The 23,305-nt window shown below is 53.3% G+C and overlaps 1 protein-coding gene across 7 annotated transcripts in view; it reads left to right on the forward strand.

Annotated features, from left to right (window-relative positions):
- FGFR1 (fibroblast growth factor receptor 1) overlaps positions 1-23,305 on the forward strand; it is a 54,118-nt gene that overhangs the window by 18,410 nt on the left and 12,403 nt on the right. For 2 of the 7 annotated variants that reach the window (XM_062213615.1, XM_062213609.1), the window contains 2 exons: positions 21,371-21,637; positions 23,076-23,165. In XM_062213615.1, the coding sequence (XP_062069599.1) occupies positions 21,371-21,637; positions 23,076-23,165 (357 nt within the window). The remainder of the gene's footprint in view (positions 1-21,370; positions 21,638-23,075; positions 23,166-23,305) is intronic. The other 5 variants (XM_062213616.1, XM_062213611.1, XM_062213614.1 and 2 more) reach the window with 3 other exon arrangements.

Consider the following 23,305-nt stretch of genomic DNA (forward strand, 5'->3'; position numbering starts at 1 on the left):
CCCAGTGGACACCACCTTTGCCTCCTCCTCGCCTCCCCTGGCAAGGAAGCGACTGTTGACCGCGGGAAGTCCAGCTGCTCGCGGTCTCCTGGGCTCCTGAGTTCAGCCGCCCAGCCAGGCCTTCCTGTGCTTTCTGGGGAGGGGCCGGCTCGCAGCCTTGCAGCGCAGTGCAGTGCGCGCTGTGCCCCCCCCCCCCCCCCCGCCTGCCCTGCCCCCACCCGCACGCCGGTCCCTAAGTGGCTGAGTGCTCTACCTGCGCTTTGCCTGCGGGCAGTCTGCAGCCTGGGCCACTCCCCTAAGGCGACGTTGGGAATTTGATGCTCTCTCACTTGCAGCTGGGGACGGCCACTGGGGGGGCTGCTGCCAGGACTCCACCGAGAGTTCCCCTCTGCTGTGTCTTGGCTGACTGCCCTTCCAGGATGCCACTGCTCTCATTTAAAGGGTTGAGCCCTGCGCGCCGGGGAGTGCTGGAGTGAGGCAGCTCCAGGCACCGAGAAAGATCGGTTCCAGCAGAGGCTGGAGCTCAACTCTCTTTTCCCTGTGCCCGAGTGTGGCATGGCCCAGCCTCCTGGGATGGTTGTGTAAAGTCCAAGGATGCTGGGGCCTGGGGCCCTGCATGGCACGAGTTGGACCTCTGTGTTGCAGGCGCGCTGAGCCTCAAGTGGGTGAGAGGATCAAGGAGCTCCGGATAGGGGACTCGGTGGCTGTGAATGTGGACAGGGAGAGAGTTTCAAAACAGCGGCACAACGATTCAGAGTTTAGCCCTTCCTCGCTTTCCTGTGCAGTCAAAAAAAACCCAACATTGGCTGTCACCTGTTCATTCATTAATTTCACTCATTTCATCAATTCATCCATTCTTCTGGCTAAACAAGGTTCTTCCTTTTTCCTTGCAACAATGTAAACTGTGTGTGTATGTATGCATATATCTGCCTATAGATATCTATATCTATATATCTCCTTTTTAAAGCATTTTATTTATTTAAAAGACAGTTATAGTGAGAGAGACATACAGAGAGAGGTCTTCCATCTGCTGGTTCACTCCCCAAATGGCCACAACGGCCAAAACTGAGCAGCCGCTGATCCTAAGTCAGGAGCCAGGAGCTTCTTCCTGGTCTTCTGTGTGGGTACAGGGACCCAAGCACTTGGGCCATCCTCTGCTGCTTTCCTGGGCATATTAGCAGGGAGCTGGATTGGACGTGGAGCAGCCAAGAGACAAACAGGTGCCCATCTGGGATGCCGGCAGTGGCTTTATTTGCTATGCCATAGCACCAGCCCCCAGTGACATTAAAAAATGTGCAAATTAAAAAATGTACATTTATTTATTTGAAAGGCAAAGTGATGGAGAGAGAGAGAGATCTTGCTTCTGCTGATTTATTCCCTAAATGCCCATAGCAGCCAAGACTGGACCAGGAGCTTCAGCCAGGGCTGAAGGCAGGAGCCAGGAACTCTATCTGAGTCTCCCCTCTGGGTGGCCGGGACACAAGTACTTGAGCCATCATTTGCTGCCTTCCCAGGCACATTAGCAGGAAGCTGGATCAGAAGCAGAGAAACTGGGACTTGAACCTGTACTCCAGTATGGAATGTTTGTGTCCCAAGTGGCAGCTTAACTCACTGTGCCACAACACCCATCTCACTTTGACAAAATTTGCCCTTGTACCAAGGATAGTTGCATTTTTAAACTTTTGATTGTATTCCTATACCAAATTGGCCTCAAGAAAGATTGTATTAGGGGCCAGCATTGTGATGCAGCAGGTTAAGCCATATGAGGGCTGATTCCAAGTCCCCACTGCTCCACTTCTAATCCAGCTCCCTGCTAATAGCCTGGGAAAGTAGTGGGTGATGGCCCCAGTGCTTGGGTCTGTGCCATCCACATGGGAGACCTGGATGGAGTTCCAGGCTCCTGGCTTCTGCCTGGCCCAGCCCTGCTTGTGGCCATTTGGGAAGTGAACTAGCAGCTAGAAGATCTCTCTATATATATATCTGTGTGTGTGTGTGTGTCTATCTCTCTCTGTAACTCTGCCATTTAAACAAATAAATCTTTTTTAAAAAAGACTTTGGGCCGGCGCCGTGGCTCAACAGGCTAATCCTCCGCCTTGCGGCGCAGGCACACCGGGTTTTAGTCCCGGTCTGGGCGCCGGATTCTGTCCCGGTTGCCCCTCTTCCAGGCCAGCTCTCTGCTATGGCCTGGGAGTGCAGTGGAGGATGGCCCAAGTGCTTGGGCCCTGCACCCCATGGGAGACCAGGAGAAGCACCTGGCTCCTGCCATTGGATCAGCGTGGTGCACCGGCCGCAGCGTGCCAGCCGCGGCGGCCATTGGAGGGTGAACCAACGGCAAAGGAAGACCTTTCTCTCTCTCTCTCACTGTCGACTCTGCCTGTCAAAAATAAAAAATAATAATAATAATAAATTTTAAAAAATTTAAAAAAGACTTTGAATTAAAATAGTAATGAACATTATGATATCACCATATTCTGCACACTTTACATTTTGTAGTGAGCCCATGGACATAATATTTAATTTCCATAACCAATGAGTACACTGAAGTTCAGGGCATTAAGTGAATTATCTAAGATTATACAGTTGGTGAGGATGCAGCCAGGGTTCAAACTCTGACATCAGTATTTTTCCCCACTGTATTACACTCCATCCCTGTATCCAATTGGGTCTCCCCATAAAATTCAGGCAATGCAAATGTTTGAATTTAAGCATTGCTAACTGTATCTCACAGCAGTTGGGTGGGATGGACCTGTGTGTGACTCCAGGAAGAGCCACCGGAGGTGCTTGCCTTGCCTTGCGTGCTCCTCTTGTGCCTTTTGCCTCTTTCCTAGGAGGCTGTTGCGTGTCTGTCACAGGCCTATGAGCTGCCCTAGCAAAAGTGGGTCCTTTTTTTTTTTTTTAAGATTTATTTATTTACTTGAAAGGCAGAGTTACAGAAAGAAAGGTCTTCCATCTGCTGGTTCACTCCCCAAATCTCAAATGGCCACAGTGGTTGGAGCTGGGCCGATCCAAAGCCAAGAACTTCTTCTAGATCTCCCACGTGGGTGCTGGTGCCCGAGCACTTGGGCCATCTTCCACTGCTTTCCCAGGCCATTAGCAGGGAGCTGGATTGGAAGAGGAGCAGCTGGGTCTCTGACCGGTATCCATATGGGATGCTGGTGCCACAGACAGAGGCTTAACCTACTACACCATAGTGCCAACCCCAAAAGTGGTTCCTTAGCCTAGAATAATCAGAACAAAACCCCAGTGACTCCGATTTTCCCATGGTAGTGAGTGACCTTCTGCTTGGATGAATCTAGCATCAGAGGCTCCCCCAAGGGCCAGGTACCACACCTAGGTTTTTCTCATTGTTCTCACATAGTCTTTCTAGAAAGTAACGGGATGCATGGACACAGAGGCTTACCTAGCTTGCTTCTAAAACAGATGTTACCCGTAACATGTGATGGACAGAATCAAACACCTTGGAAGTTCCCAAAAGGCTAGGGCGGTCGCCTTTTTTGGGAAGATACCAGTGTATTTTAAAAAAAGAATTTTAAGATGGAGAAGTTCTTGAAAAAACAAAAAAAGGATTTTGTTTTCCTTAAGTGTTTTCTATTTCACAAATTAATGTTGTAAACAAAAATATACATTACGGTGTAGCTGGATGAATCACAGGATAATTACAGGATTTTAGAAAGTGCTTCCTAGTTGGTTGCCTGCTATCTGCATGCCCCAGGGAAGAATGCAGGTCAGTTGAGAGTTGCTGGGGCTTGGGAGTTCCGGCATTGAGATCTCTGTAACTGGCAGTTGAGGATCTCTAACCTCTTGGGAGAAAACATCAGCAGTCTTAGAGACCCTGCTTCTGCTATCCCCACCTGTGGTTGGGCCCCGCCCAGACAATGTTACTCTTCCTGTAGACGTCTGCAGATGCGCGGATGGCTCACTGAGGAAGTGTCACCTGAGGACCACATGGCATTAAGACCCAGGTTATAAAGACACCTGGAACCACATGGGGTGGTAGGTGGTCTCTCCCTCAAGCGTTGTGGGCTTCCACTAGTATATACAGAGAATCCTTGACTAGCATGGATTTCAACTTTATAAGCAAAAAAAAAATTTTTGTGGAGGTTTGCAGTGATTTGAACAAGCTCACAGACAAATCACATAACCTAGAAATACTGAAAAAATGTTAAGAAAAAAGTACTTGAATGAAGAGTCTCTTTTATCATTGATTACTATGTGCTGTACATTAACCTATTAAAAGTTAAATTTGGGGGCCAGTGTTGTGTAGTAGTGGGTAAGGCCACCTGCAATGCAGGCATCACACATGAGCACTGGTTGGTATCTGGCTGCTCTGCTCCCAACCCAGCTCTGTACTGATGGTCGGAGAAAAGTAGTGCAAGCTGGCCCAAGTGTTCAGGCCCCTACTACCCATGTGGAAGACCTGGTTGAAGCTCCTGGCTTTGGCCAGGTTGCGGCCATCTAGGGAGCTAACTAGCAGATAAAATATCTCTCTGTGCCTTTCCTCTTTGTAACGCTTTCAAAGTAAATAGATAACTCTTTTCCTTTAAACATTAGAAGTTAGGGGTTGCTCTTGTGTGGCGAGTTAAGCTGCTGCTTAGGATGCTGTATCCCGTATGTATGAGCACTGGTTTGAATCCCATCTGCTCCATTTCTGATCCAGCTCCCTGCTTCAGCAATGGAAAGACAGTGGAGGATGGCCTAAGTGCTTGGGTGCCTGCTACCTATGTGGGAAACCTGGATGGAGTTTCTGGCTCCTGGCTTTGTCCTGGTCCAACTCCAGCTACTGTGGGCATTTGGGGAGTGAACCAGCATCTTATTTTTTTTTAAGTTATAATTTATTAAAACTTATGCACACAGATGATTATACATGGCACCATTTGCAGCCAAGAGAAAGGTAATCAAACCTAAAGATTCAGTATTAAATTAACATAGCCCTTCTTTGTATCCACTTATCGCGGTGAACAGAGTGTTGAGAGGCTCTCTTTAAGATGCCCTGTGACTCTTATCTCCTCCCAATGAGCTTTCTCTCCAGTCAGTTGTACAGTGCAATAAAAAGGGACCCCTTGCAATTGGTGGATTTTTTTTTTTTACTATTTATAACAACAACAAAATTCCATGTTTGCATACACACATGCAGTGATGTGTCACTTGATGGAGATTTATCTGTAGATTTGAAAGGCAGATCCTCAGACAGATCTTCCATCCACTGTTTCACTTCCCAAATGGCCAGAATAGCTGGGTGTGAGCCAGAAACTCCATCCAGGTCTCCCACGTGAGTGGCAGAGGCCCAAGTACTTGGGCCACCTTCCGCTGCCTTCCCAGGGGCATTAGCAGCGAGCTGGATCTGAAACAGAGCAGCCAGCACTCCGAGGTGGGGTGACAGTATTGAAAGCAGCAGCTTAACCTGCTGTACCGCAACGCTGGCCGCTGTGCTGTGCTTTCGTGGTAGGTTTGTTACCAGCAGCATTAGCATAACTGCATGAATAATGGGTTGCACTCTGGTGTCACTAAAGGGTAGGAATTTTTCAACTGTGTGGTTGTTTTTTTTTTTTTTTTTGACAGGCAGAGTGGATAGTGAGAGAGAGAGACAGAGAGAAAGGTCTTCGTTTTTGCCATTGGTTCACCCTCCAATGGCCGCTGCGGCCAGCGCATCTCGCTGGTCCGAAGCTGGGAGCCAGGTGCTTCTCCTGGTCTCCCATGCGGGTGCAGGGCCCAAGCACTTGGGCCATCCTCCACTGCCTTCCCAGGCCATAGCAGAGAGCTGGCCTGGAAGAGGGGCAACTGGGATAGAATCCGGCGCCCCGACCGGGACTAGAACCCGGTGTGCCGGCGTCACAAGGCAGAGGATTAGCCTGTTAAGCCACGGCGCCAGCCTCAACTGTGTTTTAATTTGATGTGACTGCCATCCTGCGTGTGGTCTATTGTTGACCAGGATATTGTTATGCAGTGCACGCTTGTGTATAGATAAATGGACAGATGCTGCTTGACTTACTACGGGGTTACCACCCCATACAGGTGTTGAAAGTGAAAATACTGCTGGCGCCGCGGCTCACTAGGCTAATCCTCCGCCTTGCGGCGCCGGCACACCGGGTTCTAGTCCCGGTCAGGGCACCGATCCTGTCCCGGTTGCCCCTCTTCCAGGCCAGCTCTCTGCTGTGGCCAGGGAGTGCAGTGGAGGATGGCCCAAGTGCTTGGGCCCTGCACCCCATGGGAGACCAGGAGAAGCCCCTGGCTCCTGCCATCGGATCAGCGCGGTGCGCCGGCCGCAGCGCGCCAACCGCGGCGGCCATTGGAGGGTGAACCAACGGCAAAAGGAAGACCTTTCTGTCTCTCTCTCTCACTGTCCACTCTGCCTGTCAAAAAAAAAAAAAAAAAAAAAAGAAAGTGAAAATACTATGTCAAAAATGCATTTAGGGGCTCGCATTATGGTGCAGCAAGTTAAGCTGCCACCAGCATCACTTTTGAAAAGCTGGTTCCAGCCCTGGCTGCTCCACTTCTGATCCAGCTCCCTGCTCATGTGCCTGGGAAAGCAGTGGAAGATGACCCAAGTGCTTGGGCCCCTGCACCCACGTGGAAGACCCAGATGGAAACCTCATAGCATAGTCTTGCCTACTTTAATTGTGCTTGGAACATTCACATTAGTCTACAGTTGGGTCAAATCATCTAACACAAGTCCTATTTTATAATAAAGGGTTGAATGTCTCATATGGTTAAGTAAATACCTGTATCCAGAAATGCTGGTGACATCACACGCTGTAGACGGTTGGTTGTTTCCCCTCCTGATTATGTGATTGATGGGAGCTGTGGATGCTGCCACCACCCAGCATCCAGAGAGAGTGCGAGAGTGAGAGAGAATATCAAACCTGCCTGTTTCTAGCCGGAGAAAAAGATCAGAATTCAAACTATGGTTTCTGCTGATTACGTGTAACTTTCCCATCATGTTAAGTTGCAAAACAGTAATTTGAGGCTTCATAAGTTGAGGGCTGTCTGAACTGCATAGACAATGGGAGTCCCATAAGAGTATAACCTCCGTGGCTCCTGAGTTCATGCTAAGTACTCTCAGGTGGTCCCGTGATGAAATCACCCCAGGATGCATTTCTCAGAAAGTGTCCCTCCCACAGTGATGTGTGGCTTTAAATCTCCTCCCAAAAAACCCGCCCGGTGGCAGTTACCCTTTCCATTTAACAGCCTAGGAATCGGGGGGGGGGGGGGGTGCGACTAGCCACGGTTAGAAAGCTGGTAAATGCTGGAGCCCATTTAGACCCAGGTGTAGCTTTTACTAGTACTTGTAGCTCTAGCCCCAGTGCTGGCTTGGGGCAGGTGGGACAGGGCTGACTCAGTTTACTTGGGGGTGGGAGTGGTGGCGGGGTGCATGGGAATCAGAAAGTGGCCTCAAAGCTTCAGAGATTCAAAGGAGGAGACCCTGCGTGTGACCACCACCTCTGAAATGCTCAAAGGCACTTTGGAGCAGAGTCCTGCTTTCACGTTCGCAGGAAGCTGCATCAGGCTCCAACAGAGGAGCCAGGACCCCGAACCCTGTACTGACTTCCCCAGTGGCAGTTTGAGCTGCTGTGCCAGGAAGGTGCCAGTGGCCTGAGCTCTGGGACCGAAATGAGTATCTTTTTTTTTTTTTTCAGGCAGAGTGGACAGTGAGAGAAACAGACAGAGAGAAAGGTCTTCCTTTGCCGTTGGTTCACCCTCCAATGGCCGCTGCGGCCGGTGCACCACGCTGATCCGAAGCCAGGAGCCAGGTGCTTCTCCTGGTCTCCCATGCGGGTGCAGGGCCCAAGCACTTGGGCCATCCTCCACTGCACTCCCAGGCCACAGAAGCAAGGTGGACTGGAAGAGAAACAACCGGGACAGAGCCGGGACTAGAACCCAGTGTGCCAGCGCCGCAGGTGGAGGAATAGCCTATTGAGCCGCGGCACCAGCAAGTATCTTTTTCTTAAGGACATCCGGTGAGGGCTGCTGCCTCTCATCAGAGCTCCCTACATAGGAGGGCCCAGCTTTAGGGAACTTGGGTTAGAGCTGGAAGAGACCCAAAGCTTGTCGAGGCCACCCAGCCCCTGGTTTCACAGTACAGGAAACTGAGGCCAGATGGGGCAGTGACCTGGCCCAGGGGCACACAGCTGAGAGCCAGGCAGACATGGGAGTGACATCACTCTGAGGCTCCGCCTGCTGTGCCCAACCCTCTATGGCTCCAGCTGCCTGGTGGACTAAATGGCTTTTGCAGGGCCCCTGGAAGGAGGACACCTGCAGTGTTGACAGGGCCGGGAGCTGCGATCACTCCCCTAGGATTCTGTCTTCCTCTTCCCCCAGGACATCTGAGCACAGGAGCCCCAGCTAGTGTCGGTACTGAACTTTGGCTTCCTTCTTCCACCTGTTCTGCCTGAGAACTGCGCTGTCTCAGGTGCAGAAACCTTTTAGTTTCTTAAAACAGAGGGAGCCCTGGGGGAGGGGAGAAGTGGAAGTGGGGGCGACCTTGACATTTGGCCTCATCATGAAGATGCAGCTTGGGGTGCCCTCTGCCATATGGGGTGCCCAAGTCTCAGTACGTCCCCTATTCCAGCTTCCTCCTGATGTGCCTGCTCCCTGGAAAGCAGTGGTAGCGGCTCAAGTACTGGGGTCCCTGCTACGCAGGTGGGAGACCAAACTGAGTTCCCTGCAGCCAAGAGAGATCCGCCTGCTTGTCTGTCCGTCCATCCATCCTTCTCTCTCTGTCTCTCAAATAAATAAATAAAACTTGGGGGTGTGGGGAGGGGAATGCTGGACTTTCATGCTGTGTGCCTGCAAGAGAGAGATGGACAAAATGAATACGTGGTGCATGGATGGATGGGATCCACTGAAACAACCTGTGGGGGCTCCCGGGGATTGGCAGAGCTGCCCTGTGGTCCCAGGTGGTGGTGGTGGTTGTTGTTTTAAGTGTACACTTCTGTGGCAGGCAGAGGACATCCACGGCCATAGCTTTTTCTATGCCAGCTCCCTGTCCTTGGCCCCTTGAACCTCTCTATGCCATTTTGCTGTAAAAGGACATTTTGCCATCTTTATGCTCATAACATAAGAACATTTCTTGGCATTGGAGAAAATACTGCTTGCTGACCAGCCCCCTCCTGCCTGGCCCTGCAGTGAGTGGGCATGGCCCTGTTTACCCAGGGGTCTGTGACCCAGGTCCAGGGAGGGGCAGAGGGCAGATAGCATGGGGTCTCCAAGGCACCCTCCTATGATTTAGGGTGTGTGGGGGGGGTGCAAAAGGCCCATTCTGAAACAGCTAGCAGCAACTTCTTCCTACCCAGCTGAAGACAGTTCCTTCCCCAAACCAGCCTGGCCGTGTGGGGGAGGGGAGAACGCCGGGGTTGGGGCTGCAGGGCGGGGGTGGGGGTGGGGGTGGGCAGGACGGCGTTTTCTTTGAGGAACCTGAGCGGACTTAGGGTCAGAGTGGGAGCTGCAGGGCTACCTCTCGCTGCGGATTCCCTGCTCGCCTCCTCCCCCCACCCTTAATGATCTTTCCATTACAGAACCCAGACCAGGAAGTGCATGACAGGTCGCAGCTGCAGACACATGGCTGGGAGGCCTGGGCTCGGGGCCAGGGCTGGGAGGGTCTGAGCGCCCCTCCCAGCAGCGGGACCCGCGCACACGCGCACACGCATGCACCACCTGGGCTCACGGCTTAGTGGAAGATGCTCTTCCTTGTGCATCACAGCAGTTGGTGACCAGTTGTACTTGTGCTTGGAGTAAGGAAGGAGAGAAGGACCCTTGCCCCAGGGCCTGCGTCCTCCCCAGCTGACAGAAAGCTGGGGCTCCTCAGGGGGAGCTTTCCGTCACTGAGCAGAGGCAATGTTTCCTTTCCCTCCCCCAAAACGGACTCACTTGAGTCAGCCTTAGAAGGTGGGGGCCGCTTTGCAGGGCACAGACCTCAGCCTCCCAAGCAGCCTGTTTTGCTCTGGTTCAAAGCTTGCTCTGGGGCAGGTCTGTGTGCAGGCACCCGGGTTCCCACTGGCGAGCTGGGCCTCCCTCCTGCTCCAGTCCTCCCTCAAGGGGGGGAAGGGGATTGCTTTTCCCCCTTACACGTTGCTCAGGAAATGTTAATTTACCCAGCGCTGTTGTCCTGCGGGGCTGTTGTCACACAGCAGAGTTTCTGTCTCCACCGCCAGCTGTGTTGTTGGCTTGAGTCCCTGAATCTGCCAAAGCCGGATTCTCCTGGTGCCAAATAGAGAGATGGTGACACAAACTTCTAGGAACCAGGAGTTCTGGTGGCCCTGCCCCACCGTTAGCCAGCGGGCTTCTGGTCTACCTCTTCTCACCTCAGGTGAGAGCACGGATTCCCCTCTTCCCGGAGTGGTTCCTCCTTCCTGGTGACACAGGACCAGGGGAAGTGAGTGCCCTGGAAACATTCGGGGCCTCAGGCCATGGTTCTGGCTTGGTAAACAGAGAGAGAGAGAGAGACAGAGAGAGAGAATTCTTGGGTGCGTTTCTTTGTTGAATTGTTTAATTACAGTCTTCCCTTGGTGGGCGTTGGGAGAGGCCGGTGCCCCCTGGAGGGGGAGGGGAATGTCGGGTCAACCCTGGATGGGGAAGCAGGGACCCCAGACCGAAGCAGTGTCACCCCTTGTGACGCCCGGGCTGCCTCTGCCGTGCAGACATGGGCAGAGAACTCTCTCTCTCTCTCTCTCTCTCTCTCTCTCTGGGCCGGCCTCCGCCCTCCCGGCTCTGGGGGAGCTGTTTTTGGGGGGTCGCAGGGCGGCTGTGGCCGGCGCAGGCGGCTCTGCGGTAAATTACAGTGACGAGGTGGGACACACAAAAGGCCGAAATCTTTTTTTAATAAAAACAAAACAAAACTCCCGGCCCCAAGCCCCTGGGCTGCTGAAAGGAGATGGCTTCCTGTCAGGATTAGCCGGGCAGCCTGGGCCTGTGTTCGGGGCCTCTCTCCTCAGGAAATACCTTTAGTGAGCCCCGGTGGGGTCCCCATGGCAACGCGCGAGGGGACCTGCTGGCCGCGGCCATTCAGCCGCCATTGTTCCCCGGCCCCTTTGTTGGGAGCTTTATGGCTGGCCCTCCGGCAGACACAGCAGTTTGCACCGTTTTGTCAGGCTGAATGTGGCGTTTTTACATTTTAATGGGCTCTGCAGGCGGAGGCCCATTTGCATGTAAAACGTTCCTTCTTACTCCTTTCCCTTTTTCTATTTTTTTTTTCAATCTCCACTCCTAAATCCCCTGGTTGGAGGACTGCTGATTGCTCCTGGTTCGGGGTGCCAGGCCCTGCTAATTAGTTGGTGTTCTGTCTCCCTTGCCACACACACCTGTGCCCCCCCAGTTCTGCAGTTTCTCAGGTAGCTGGGGGACCCCCCGGGAGCTCAGGGAGTCTTGTGTCTTCAGGGGACCCGCCCCCTACACCCCAGCCAACCCTTACTGGGGTGATGGCCGGCCATTGTTATCCTGGGTCCGAGTGAGAGTCCTCGCTCTGGCCTGGCTGCAGGCCGGACTCAAGTTAAGTTTTCAGTTCCATTTCAAAGCCAAAATAATGTAATAAAAACCCTCTGCAGAGGGCTCCCGGAGCCCCGCTGAGCTGTTCTGTGTTCCTTTTAAGTTGCTTTCAAAGCCACCCCGAGTTCCTCCCCCACCCACAATTGCCCCCTCATTTATCTCTGGGGAGTTTGTGCCGAGACCGTAAACATGCCTGGACCCCACTGTTCCCCCCACCCCTCCGCCCCCATTCCTTAACAGGGTGGCCTCTCCCCAAATTTTCTTGACCCAGGAGTCCAGAATGGAAAAGGTTGGGGGCCGGGTCCTGACCTCCCAGGGGAGGTGAGGCACATCCTTATGACCCACAGGAGTACATGCAGCAAAGCTGCAAATGTGTTCAAGTCCGGCGGAGGCCACATTCAGAATGAAGTCAAGACCATAGCTGAGCAGGCCTCCGAGGAGGGGTCTGCAGGCCTAGGGAAGTGACGATGGAGATGCTTGCTTGCGTGTTGGGGAGAGAGGAAGAGAAAGGCATTTTAGGGAGAAGCAAGGCCTTTTGGGTGGAGCGGTGAGGATATTGGCTAGGCCAGAGAGGGGACAGCGAGATTGACCTCTGGAGCATCAGAGCTGGAGAGCAGGGGCCTCTGAGGATGTGATGGGCAGAGGCGGCCAGCCCCTTCTGCCTGATGTTCTCAGCCTGCTCAGTGGGGCATCAGGGGTCGTCAGCTGCAAGCTGTAACCCAGGGCCAGGGCCTTGAGAAGAGAGAGCCAGTTATCAGGTGACAGGTTGGGGACTGAGCCAAGAGGAGAGGAATTGAAATCGGGTAAGAACCCCTAAAATTCACACTAAAATGTGGCCCCTTAAAGTTCCATAGAAATGCTAGCCAGGGTGCCACATGTACTACCAGAATTTAGGGTGCCTTACGATTTCACCACGGGCTTATTACTAAATCCCCGATATTAATAAGCCCAAGAGGGTTCTTGCCTAGTATTTAGAGAAGAATTCTAAATATCGGCACAGATAACGAGGCAGCATGGTACGTTTTAAGCTTTTATTCAGTAAGAAAGATGCATAGGAGAGTGAGAGCTTTATTTAAGAGAGAGGGATAATTAGGGGTTCATACCGAGCACCAGGAACCAGCCACGTGGAAGAGCATCTAGGCCAGGAAGCCTAGAGCACATGGCCCAAAGGCCATGCGCCCTGGAGGCGTGGGGCTACAGCAAGCCCCTTCCTAGCAAGAAGCCAGGGAAAAAGAGCAGGCTGGGCACACTGTGCCCCAGGCTTTTAACCCACTCCAAAGGGGAGTGGTTAATTAACCTGATTGGCTGGTGGGTACCCCGGTATAGCCAGGTAGGGGAATGAGGCCACACCAGGGCATGGCAAAGGCATCAGGTAGGAGCATGAGGTCACACAGGGGCGTGGTCTTCCAGTTCACAAATCCGATCAACTCTAACCTGTATGCCTGCCTACTTCATTATGGCTGTGCTGTCCACCTGTGACCAAGGCAGGGCTGGATGAGAAGCCAGATGCTGTGGAGGGGCCCCGAGACCTGGCATCTGGAGTCAGTTGCTGATGCCTGCTTTCTCCCTGTGTTGTAAAGAGGAATGAACACAAGCAGCGTAAAATATCAGCCGCGACACCATCAGGGTGTGGGACAGTCCTAGCGTGCCCCTCCCCCATCGCCTCACCTGTAAGGGGTGGGAGAGCAGGGACAGGAAAGTACTTTTACAGGGTCACAGTTGTGATGTGAGCGGTGAGATTGAGACGGTGAGAGAGGAAAAGCAAAGCCAAAGCCACCAGTTTGAGACTCTACCGTGAGGAGGTGAGAGACATAGGTACCACTAGACAGGGTCAAGGGCAGGACTAGAGGGGGCTTTGTCACTCAGCGAGGTTGACAAAGACGTGATAATGGTAGAGCTGAAATCTGGACTTGTGTGGATTCTGGAGGACCTGGCCATCTCGGTGGCAATCCCAGCCCTGCCACGTGCTACCTAGGTGGGCTGCCTGGGACAAGTCCGGTCCCTCGGTGCATCAATTTCCTGTTTGTGAAATAAGCGTGATAATAGTGTTTCCACTTTACCAGGCTGTTGTGGGGATTCAGTGAGTCACTCTTGCTCCCATATCCAGGGAGAACAGTATAGGGTTGCCACGAGGATGGAATGAAATGGTCTGGGTTAAAAGCTCTGCAATGGGGTGTTTAGCACAGCAGTTAAGATGCCAGTTAGGGGGCCAGCGCTGTGGTGCAGCAGGTTAACGCCCTGGCCTGGGCGCTGGTTCGAGACCCGCCTGCTCCACTTCCAATCCAGCTCTCTGCTATGGCTTGGGAAAGCAGCGGAAGATGGCTCAAGACCTTGGGCCCCAAGACCAGGAAGAACCTGGCTTCAGATTGGCACAGCTCCAGCTGTGCCAATGAGGAATGAACCACCAGATGGAAGACACCTCTCTCTCTCTCTCTGCCTCTCCTCTCTCTGTGTAACTCTGACTTTCAAATAAAAATAAATCTTTAAAAAAAAAAAAAAAGATGCCACTTGGAGTGCCTGCATCTCCTATCAGAATCCCTGCTCAATTTCCAATTCTTAGCTTCTTTCTGATGTGTTCCCAGGGAAGCAGCAGGTGGTGGCTCAAGTAGTTGGGTTCCTGTCACTCATGTTGGGGACCTGGTTTGAGTTCCCAGCTTCTGGCTTCAGCCTGGCCCAACCCTGGCTTTGTAGGCATTTGGGGAGGGAAAATATATTCTTGTTTAAATAGAAGTTTAAATAGAAGTTTAAGCTGTGGCATAGTGAGTAAAACCGCCACCTGCAGTGCCAGCATCCCATAAGGATACCGGTTCCAGTCCCAGCTGCTGCACTTCCGATCCAGCTCTCTGCTGTGGCCTGGGAAAGCCATGGAATATGGTCCAAGTACTTGGGCCCCTGCACCCAAGTGGGAGACCTGGAGGAGGTTCCTGGCTCCTGGCTCCGGCTGTTGTGGCCAATTAGGGAATGAACTGGCAGATGGAAGAGCTCGCTCTCTTTGTCTCTCCTTCTCTCTCTGTGTAACTCTGAGTTTCAAATAAATAAATAATATATGGGCTGTCATAAGTGCCCTGTTGCTGTCGGCCAGCATTGGAGTTCTTGTTGACACAGTTGTTTAAGGATCCCTGGATAATATACGGGAAGGCACATGGTAAACTGCTGCAAACTATGCAAATGTGTTATTCTTCACTGGGCTCGTGTGAAGTTGTGGGGTTTGGGGCTGGATACCTTCCAAACCAAACCGGCCCTCGAGGGCCTGGGTCTACAGGTACGCCTGTGCATGGCGTGAGTGGCCCGCATTCATAAGAGGTGTTCCCTGTGACCTCTTCGCAGACTGTTCCATTCCCTGCCTTTTTAAAGTATTTTCTACCATGAACCTGCTGTCTGGAGCAGGCCATACACTCTGGCCTCCTGCTGCCCCTCCTCCCACTGCACACCCTTGCTCAGGAGCACCTCATTCTTTTGTGACCCCCCAACCCCTACCACTGGGTTTTCTCTCCAACCTCCTTTCCCTGCCCTGCTGTGTGTCCAACTTTAGCCATGGGTCCTGTCTGCTTTGACCGCGGGTGAAGCTACCACCTGCAGTGCCAGTATCCCATATGGCTGCCAGTTCAAGTCCCAGCTGTTCCTCTTATCCAGCTGTGGCCTGGGAAAGAAGTAGAAGATGGCCCAAGTCCTTGGGCCCCTGCACCTGCGTGGGAGACTTGGAAGAAGCTCCTGGCTCCTGGCTTTGGATTGGCACAGCTCTGGCCATTGTGACCATCTGGGGAGTGAACCAGTGGGTGGAAGACCTCTCTCTGTCTCTGTCTCTCTGTAACTCTGCATTTCAAATAAATAATTAAATCTTTTTTTTTTAAATTCATGGACTCCAGAATTAAGTTTATTTTGGTGGAAATGTTTTGAAACTCATGCATGTGAAGGGTCTTCTAAAAGTTTGTGGAAAATGAAAATTATGAAAAAATATGGTTTCAAAAACTTTGTGCACCTAAATGAAATATTTTGTCTTTAAAAATGTATGTATTTACTTGAAAGACAACAGGAAAGGAGGCAGAGAGAGAGAGAGAGAGAGAGAGAGCTTCCATTGCTAGTTCACTGCACAAATGCTTGCAACAGCTAGGGCTGGGCCAGGCCGAAACCAAGAATGCCACTGAGTCTCCCGCGTGGGTGCATGGGCCCAGGTCCTTGGGCCATCTTCTACTGCCTTCCCAGGCGCATTATCAGGGAGCTGGATGAGAAGTGGAGCAGCCAGGACTCTGATACTGGATGCTGGCCTCATGAGCAGTGGCTTAACCTGCTATTCCACAACACTGGCCCCAAAATAAGATCTTTTAATTCCATTTTTCCAAGCACTTTCTGAAGTCCCCTTGTACACCTTCTGCGCCTCTGTTCAACCTGTTTCCCACTGTACCCTGACAGGGACTCCCATGATAGCTGCTCAATTCCCCATCTTCTATTTGTATTAACAGTAACTAGGGTCTCAGACTTTTGTAAGTATAACAGGGTCTGGGTGGGTTTGGGCTAGTCCTGCCAAAAGCAAAATCCCACGCCTGTTGGCTTGTTGGGGTGGCACGGCACATTCTTTAGGGGAGAGGGAGTCTGTAGGGCTTCAGTTGGCATTAACCTTGTTCCTGAACTTGGAAACACCACAGGAGAGCGCCTTCTGCACCCTTCTCTGTCCTGTCTACCTGCTTCCTTGAGGATCAATGAAAAGAGGGTGTCACCGTTTGTTCCTAGGTCCCTGAGGGAGTGGAAGGGCTCCTTGGAGGAGGCCTGTGGGCTTGGAGGGTGGGTGCCTTTCACTCCCACTAAAGGGAGCGCCATGTGCAGCCTGCACAGCTTGCCACAGTCTGTCATTACCTTGTGCTAGGACCCGGTTGGGGGCTAAGAGATCTCCTCCATCCCGTCAGCAGCTCAGCACAAGCCTTTGCCCTCTCTTGTTTTCTGGAGTACTGTCAAGGCCTTGGACGTGAGCTGGGCAGCCCGAGTCCTCCCAAGGAACATCTCGTCGAGCCCTGACCCTAACCTTCCAACCCCACTAGTGAAGGTCGTGGCTCTGTTCTGTCGGCATTGAAGCACGATGTGTTTTGTTCAGGGCGCTTGGAACTCCCAGCGCCTAGAGCCTGGCGTAGTGAACTTTGTAATAAGCAAGCGTTTGGTGCCACATTCCCCACAGAAGCCCTTGCTGCACATGTTAAAGACTATCTTTGGACCTGATTCTGAGACCAGGCTCTCAGAGCTGAAATGCTGGTTTCAAGTGGCTGAGCAGTAAACTGGTTCCCTTGTCTTCATCTTTAACGTCCAGTGAGCTCTTCTCTTGGTGACCGATCTCACGACAAGGATAAATCTTTTTATTAAAAAAAAAAAAATTGAGTGGCAGAGGGCTCTAGTCACTGGTTCACTGCCCAAATGCACACGATGGCCATGGCGGGGGGCAAGGGGAGGAGGGGGGAGGTGGTCAAAGCCAGAAGCTGGGAACTCAATCCAGGGATCCTGCATGAGTGGCAAGGACCCAACTACTTAAGCCATCACCTGCTGCCTCCTGGGGTCCACATTAGCAGGAAGCTGGATTTGGGAGTGGAGCAAGGACTGGAACCTGGGCATTCTGGTATGGGATGCACGTGTCCCAGCCAGCAACCCTCCCTGGCTGGTTGATCTTGACCAGAGAAGAGCCAGCTGGGCAGAGCCAGAGCAGGGGCTACAAGGGCCTGCCTTAGAGGACAGAGTGAGGGATACTGGAAAGGCCAAAAGGTTGTGCTGTGGTGTGCTGGAATCTGACACCTCCCACGGAACTCCACAGAGCAGTGCGACAGACAGGCCCAGTGAGCAGATGCACAGGGGGTTACCTTCCCTGCCCCAAGCAAGTGGAGAATCTGTGACAAGCATCCAGGGGCAGTGCGCTCAGTGAAAAAGATCGCTGTGACTTCGGAGCCCTGGGCCGATTTTAGATTCCTCTAACCATGAGCTTTTGCCAGATGCTAAGTTCGTTCAAGACCTTTGGAGTGGTTTCTGTGTTTTCTAACGTTGCTTGGCACCGTGGGAAAATTGTAACAGGCAGCCCTGCTCTGAGTTTGCTTGCTAGTTCTTAGGAGAGGCAAGCCAGGGACATTGTTGACAGTTAAGAAACAGTACACCCAAGTGGCTGCCAACGAGTGGCAGGAATGTAGTGTATTCATCTGGTGCAGTATTATGAGGCTATTCAAAGGAAAGAAGTCTTGAGATGCAATATGGGAGAACCTTGAACATACTGTGCCAAGGGAAGACCATCAGTTGTGTGATTCCGCTGATGTGAGATCCAGGACAGCAAACCTGTAAAGGCGGGGAGAGCAGACAACCTGCAAGGACAGGGGCTGGGGGGTGACTGCTGTAGGTGCCGGGTTTCTTCTTGGCGCGCTGGAGTTAGATTGTGGTGATGCCTAGCCTACTGAAGCAGAAATATTCAGGGAAAAGTCACATCTGTACTGAACACATACAGAATGGTTTTTCTTGTCATTGTTCCCTGAACAATGCTGTATCATAACTCTTCGCATAGCATCTACACTGGAGGTGGTTTAGTATTGGGAGGATGTACATAGGCTACCTGTAGATAATGTGCCATTTATATAAGAGATTTGAGCATCTGTGGATTTCAGTGTCTCAGGTCCAGGAACGCTGTACTAAACACAGTTGAGATGCACCCTTTAAATAGGTGAATTTTACAGTGTGTGAATGATCTCTCTGATGTTAAGAGAAAGAAACAATATAAGATGGTGTGTAATTGGGTATAAATTTATATAGTGCAGACAGTAAGTGTTCTTCAGAAAATTAGGGAGAGATGCCAGTGTAAACAGAAGACTTCCTGGACATTGTAAAAATTATTAGTCAGTCAATTTATTTACTTGAGAGCCAGAAACAGAAAGAGTCATCCACTGGTTCACTCCCCAAATGCCCACCACAGCCAGGGATGGGCGAGGTCAAAACTGGGGACCAGAGACCAGGAATAGTCTCCCTTGTAGATGGCAGGGACCCAACTACTTGAGTCATCAGCTACCACCTCCCAGGATGCCTGGAAGTTGGAATCAGGAACAGAGCTGGGACTCATAACCAGGCACTCCCATGTGGGTTATGGGTGTCCCAACCAGTGTTCTAACTCCTAGGCCACTCACCTGTCCCTTCCAGGACATTTCTGATGGAGGACCTGCTGAGACAGTCCTCAGCAGGGGAAGCTTTGTTGTGTCAGGGTGCAGAACAGGCAGCCATGGAAAACAAGGCAACTGGCTGCAGAGGGTGGGGTCAGATTTAGGGAGCCTTGACTGAAGGCAAAGCAAGGGTATTGGGTTTATTCATCCCATAGACAGTGTAGGATTTTGTTTAAAGATTTTTTAATTTATTTTTGAAAGAGTTAGAGAGGGAGAGATAGAGAGATCTTCCTTCCACTTGCTCAGTCCCCCAGATGGTCACCAATGGCCAGCAATGGGCCAGGCCTGAACCAAGAGCTTCTTCCAGGTCTCCTGCATGGGTGGCAGGGGCCCAAATACTTGGGCCATCTTCCACTGCTGTTCCTAGGCCATTAGCACGGAGCTGGATCGGAAGTGGAGCAGCCAGGGACTTGAACCGGTGCCAATATGGGATGTTGGCATTGCAGATGGCAGTTTACCCACAATGCCAGCACCCAGTGTGGGATCTTGATCCAGAGAATACAGTACATATGGGCTTGAGAGCAAGGTAGGGGATGAGGGTCTTGACCCCAGGCATAGGAGGTTCTCCAGAGGTGAGGTGCAAGGAAGAAGAAGATGGAGCAGACTGAGACAGGTTAGGAGGGGAATCCAGGAAAACAGTGGGCCCTGGAGGCTTTTTATAGATCCTGTACAAGAGTTTGGTTTGCACGTCTGGTTGGGATGGCGCCAGCTGGGCCAGGTCTCTGCCACCTCCTCTTGGTGGGGGTGGGGGGGATGCCTGATTCTGCTCCTTGCTGCTTTTTGTCTTTGGAGTTCTTTTTGTCTCCTGGACCTGTGGAAACAGGCTGTGTGATGCCAGAGGCGAAGAATTTGAGTTTGCTGTTGACCAGCGGCCGGTACAAGTCATGCACTGCAAAATATTTAATCAGTGAGGTCATTTGAGGGGAGCGAGATTTGATCAATAGGAGTGTCTGCAGTTTTCCTTGAGGGTCAAGTCCAAACGGATTGTCTAACACTTTCATTTGGCAAAACCACAGTCCATTAAACCTGGGAAGGATTGGTTTTTCTGAGACCCACAAAGGCTTATTTTTAACCCACTCACTTCTGTGGTGTCCCCTTGACCGGACTCACAGGAATAAACCGTGTGCTTGCCTTGTGGTTCCAGAACCCCTCAAAATGCAGCACCCAGTTTTCAGTGACCCAGTATTGGGTTGACATGGGCCAGGGACTGCAGCCCAGGCTACCCAGCCTTACCTGTTCGTTGTGGTCCCCAGGACCCATTGGGGCAAACCCCTGTGGGTCCCTGGTGTTGTCCGGTGCCGGGGACCCCCTTTTTCATTTATAGGGTGTTTAGCAGAAACCTTTTGAGCACCCCCAAAATGAGAGGTGAGGGAGAAATGGGAGCTCAGAAAGGGGCACAGTGAAGGGGCTTGCAGCTGCCCCAGCATGGGCTAAGATCCTGGATGCTGAGTGGCAGACCAGGTGCTACAGATTCAAAGGTAAATGCGACTCTCATCCCACAGTCCCACCAGGCGGGCGTCACAGGTGGCTTCCTGGAGGAGTCGCCAGCCAGAGCCAGGCGAAGAGACACACAGGGGCCCCTGCAGGGGGGCGGGTAGCCGCAGGTGAAGCAGGGCTGAGGGAGAGAGGGCACGTGTGTTCGGAGTCAGAGCCTCAGGGTCAGGGGCCTGCAGGGCATTTTCTGGGAGCGGCTTAGGTTCCTCAGGTGTGCGGAATCGGCCTGATGGAGGAGGCTGCGATCTTAATCAGGTGGTGGGTGAGAGAGACACCAACTGTGTGCGTTCTTTTGGTGCAAGAAGAGGCCAGGGATACCTCTGCACAGTCCTTACAGGAAGCAGGAACCTCATTCCCCCTCTTTGATGCAAAGCAGTGTTCAGGCCAGGATGGAGGAGGCGCTGTGGCCGGAGGGTCAGGAGAGGGTTGGGTGCTCTGGGTAGCATGGGATCGTGTGAGTTCTGGACACCCTGGGTGGGTCCAGTGCAGGGGACAGGGAAAGGCGAGTGCTGAGACAGCGCTGGGGACAGAGGAAGGTGGGGACACACACACAGGGCGAGCCGGGCGGTGGGCCGAGGAGAAAGGCGCTTTGTGTGCAGCAGCGTCTGCTGCCAGAGCAAGTGTGGGTTTGGGGCAGCTGCGGGCCTCCCTTCCTTATATAGGCAAAGGCTCCAAGTCCTCTGGCCCAGCACCTGTCAGAGAGAGGCTCCCCTGAGCTGACCTCGCCTCTGCCTCCTTGGAGGCCAGACCCCCACACACACTGAACCACGGGAACCGCGCCCCCCGGTGACAGACAGGGGTGGGGGCTGCTGGACTTCGGAGGGGCAGGGCTTGTCCAACTGTTGTTAGGGGAAGGGGTGTTCCTGTGGGGGCAGTGGCCGCTCCTGGCAAAGAACTGGGCGTGTGCGGGGCAGCATCTGGCCACAGAGGAGGCCTGGGGAGGGCGGCCTCTCCCTTAGGATGGCGGGAAACGCAGTGTGATCCGCTTAACGCTGCTGCAGCTGCTTCCTAACTTTGCCTCTTTTCTTCCTTTGACTTTTGGAGGAGCGGGGTGGGGGAGAGGAGCCAGGGGTCCCAGGCCGCCAGCTGTCTTCCCACTGACCCGTATTCCCAGCCCCAACGCCAGTTCCAGGAAGTGAGGCCCGGTGGTGGCCAGCGTAACTCCCTTTGTCTCTCCCTCCTCCCTCGCCTGCCACTGCCTCCTCTGCCCGTCCCTGGGGTGGCTGCAGCCCAGCCCTGGGGAGCCCCTGTGGAAGTGGAGTCCTTGCTGGTCCACCCGGGTGACCTGCTGCAGCTCCGCTGTCGGCTGCGGGACGATGTGCAGAGCATCAACTGGCTGCGGGACGGGGTGCAGCTGGCGGAAAGCAACCGCACGCGCATCACGGGCGAGGAGGTGGAGGTGCGGGACTCCGTGCCCACCGACTCCGGCCTCTACGCATGCGTGACCAGCAGCCCCTCGGGCAGCGACACCACCTACTTCTCCGTCAACGTCTCAGGTTGGTAGCAAAGCCCCGCCCTCACGCTCTCCCCGCGCCCACCCCCTCCGGCCCACTGTTCCCGAGGGAGCGAGCCTCTGCCCCCGCTCTGCTTCCGAAGCCGCTGCCCACTAACATCGCTCCCCGCCCGCCGCGTGGCTTGGCTCTCAGAGGGATGGTCAGGTGGAGCAGGCCTCAGCCAGAGATACCCTCGGGGCGTTAAGGCCCCGCGGTGGCCCAGAGCTCCATCCTGCCACTGTCAGTTGGTCTGGTGGGACTTGGTACTCTAAGAGAGGGGTTAGAGCCCCAGACATTGTGGCGGAGGTCCCTGCTGTGATGATGGGGAGAATCCGGCTGCACCTGCACCGGCTGCACCTGCACCGCCTGGCCCGCCCGCTGGCTCTCCAGGAAGCAAGCGCCTAGCTGTTAGCTTTGGAGCCGTGAGGGCAGCCAGGGAACCCCAGAGCTCTGTGACTTTGGGAACCTGCCAGTTTTGGAAAGCGACTGTGACTCCAGGAAGTGAGCTGAAATGTTCTAGATGCCATTTGTGCAGCCCAGGGAGGCGGGCTGGGTGTGCAGCCCGTAAGCCTCCCCTTAGGTGTCACTTTGAACATGCCCCCATCTTCCCTCTCCCCCACCCTGAAAGTGCAGGGGAGGCTTGGAAAGAGACCTGTCTTGAACCCTGATTGGTGACCACGTGTTTGTGGAGCCTGTTCTGACAAGGGGTGGATGCTGGGTGGGCAGAGGGTCGGCAGCTGCAGGCCGGTGCTGGGGGCAGTGCCCACGCCTGAGCAGGTGACACACAGGAAAAATTCGGACTGCAGGTGTCCCTGACTTTGAAACTAATTGCTGCTCTTTTTATTTAAAAAGATTTGTTTATATGAAAGGCAGAGTTACAGAGGGAGAGTTAGAGACAGGCCAGAAACTCCATCCAGGTCTCCCACGTGGGTGGCAGGGGCCCAGCCCAGGCACTCAGTCCCTCTGCTGCTGCTTTTCCAGACACATTGGCCGGGTCCTGGGTGAGAAGTGGAGCAGTCAGGACTTGAACCTGCGCTCATATGGGCTGCCAGCATCACAGGTGGCAGCTTAACCAGCTGCGCCATGTCCGTCCCTGCAGCTAGCATCCAGATCCCTGTGCCTCCATCAGCCTGTGCGGCCCAGCGATTGGCAGCACAAAGAAGGACGTGGGTTTCCCAGCTTGTGGTTCTGAGACCCGGGGTACTGTGAGTTAAGCGGAGAAGGGTGGAGTCCAACAAAAAGGACCCCCTGGAGCCAGAAGGGCCAGGCACAGGAGCAGGCAGTTCTGGAACGCCGAGGGAGAGTGGCCGTGGGAATCCATATGGGGAGGGCAGTCAGTGTTGGTCCGTATCGGTAGCAGTCTCAGTGGGGTGACCGCTGATAGGCATGGAGATCCAGAGCTGGATCAGAGGGGACCTCAGTGCGCTGCTTCTTCCCGTAGATGCGCTCCCCTCGTCGGAGGACGACGACGACGATGATGACTCCTCTTCGGAGGAGAAAGAGACAGATAACACCAAACCAAACCGTATGCGTGAGACACTGTTTCCTATCTTACGGGCCTGGGAGTTTTGTTGGAGAGGGAAGGGAGAGGCTTGGCTGAAACTGGTGGAGGAGGAGGAGGAGGAGGAAGGAGGGGCACGTGGGGTCCTGGTGCCTGACTGCAGCCCCTGG

Source organism: Lepus europaeus, chromosome 16, assembly GCF_033115175.1.
Source record: "Lepus europaeus isolate LE1 chromosome 16, mLepTim1.pri, whole genome shotgun sequence".
In the NCBI taxonomy this organism is placed as follows: domain Eukaryota; kingdom Metazoa; phylum Chordata; class Mammalia; order Lagomorpha; family Leporidae; genus Lepus; species Lepus europaeus.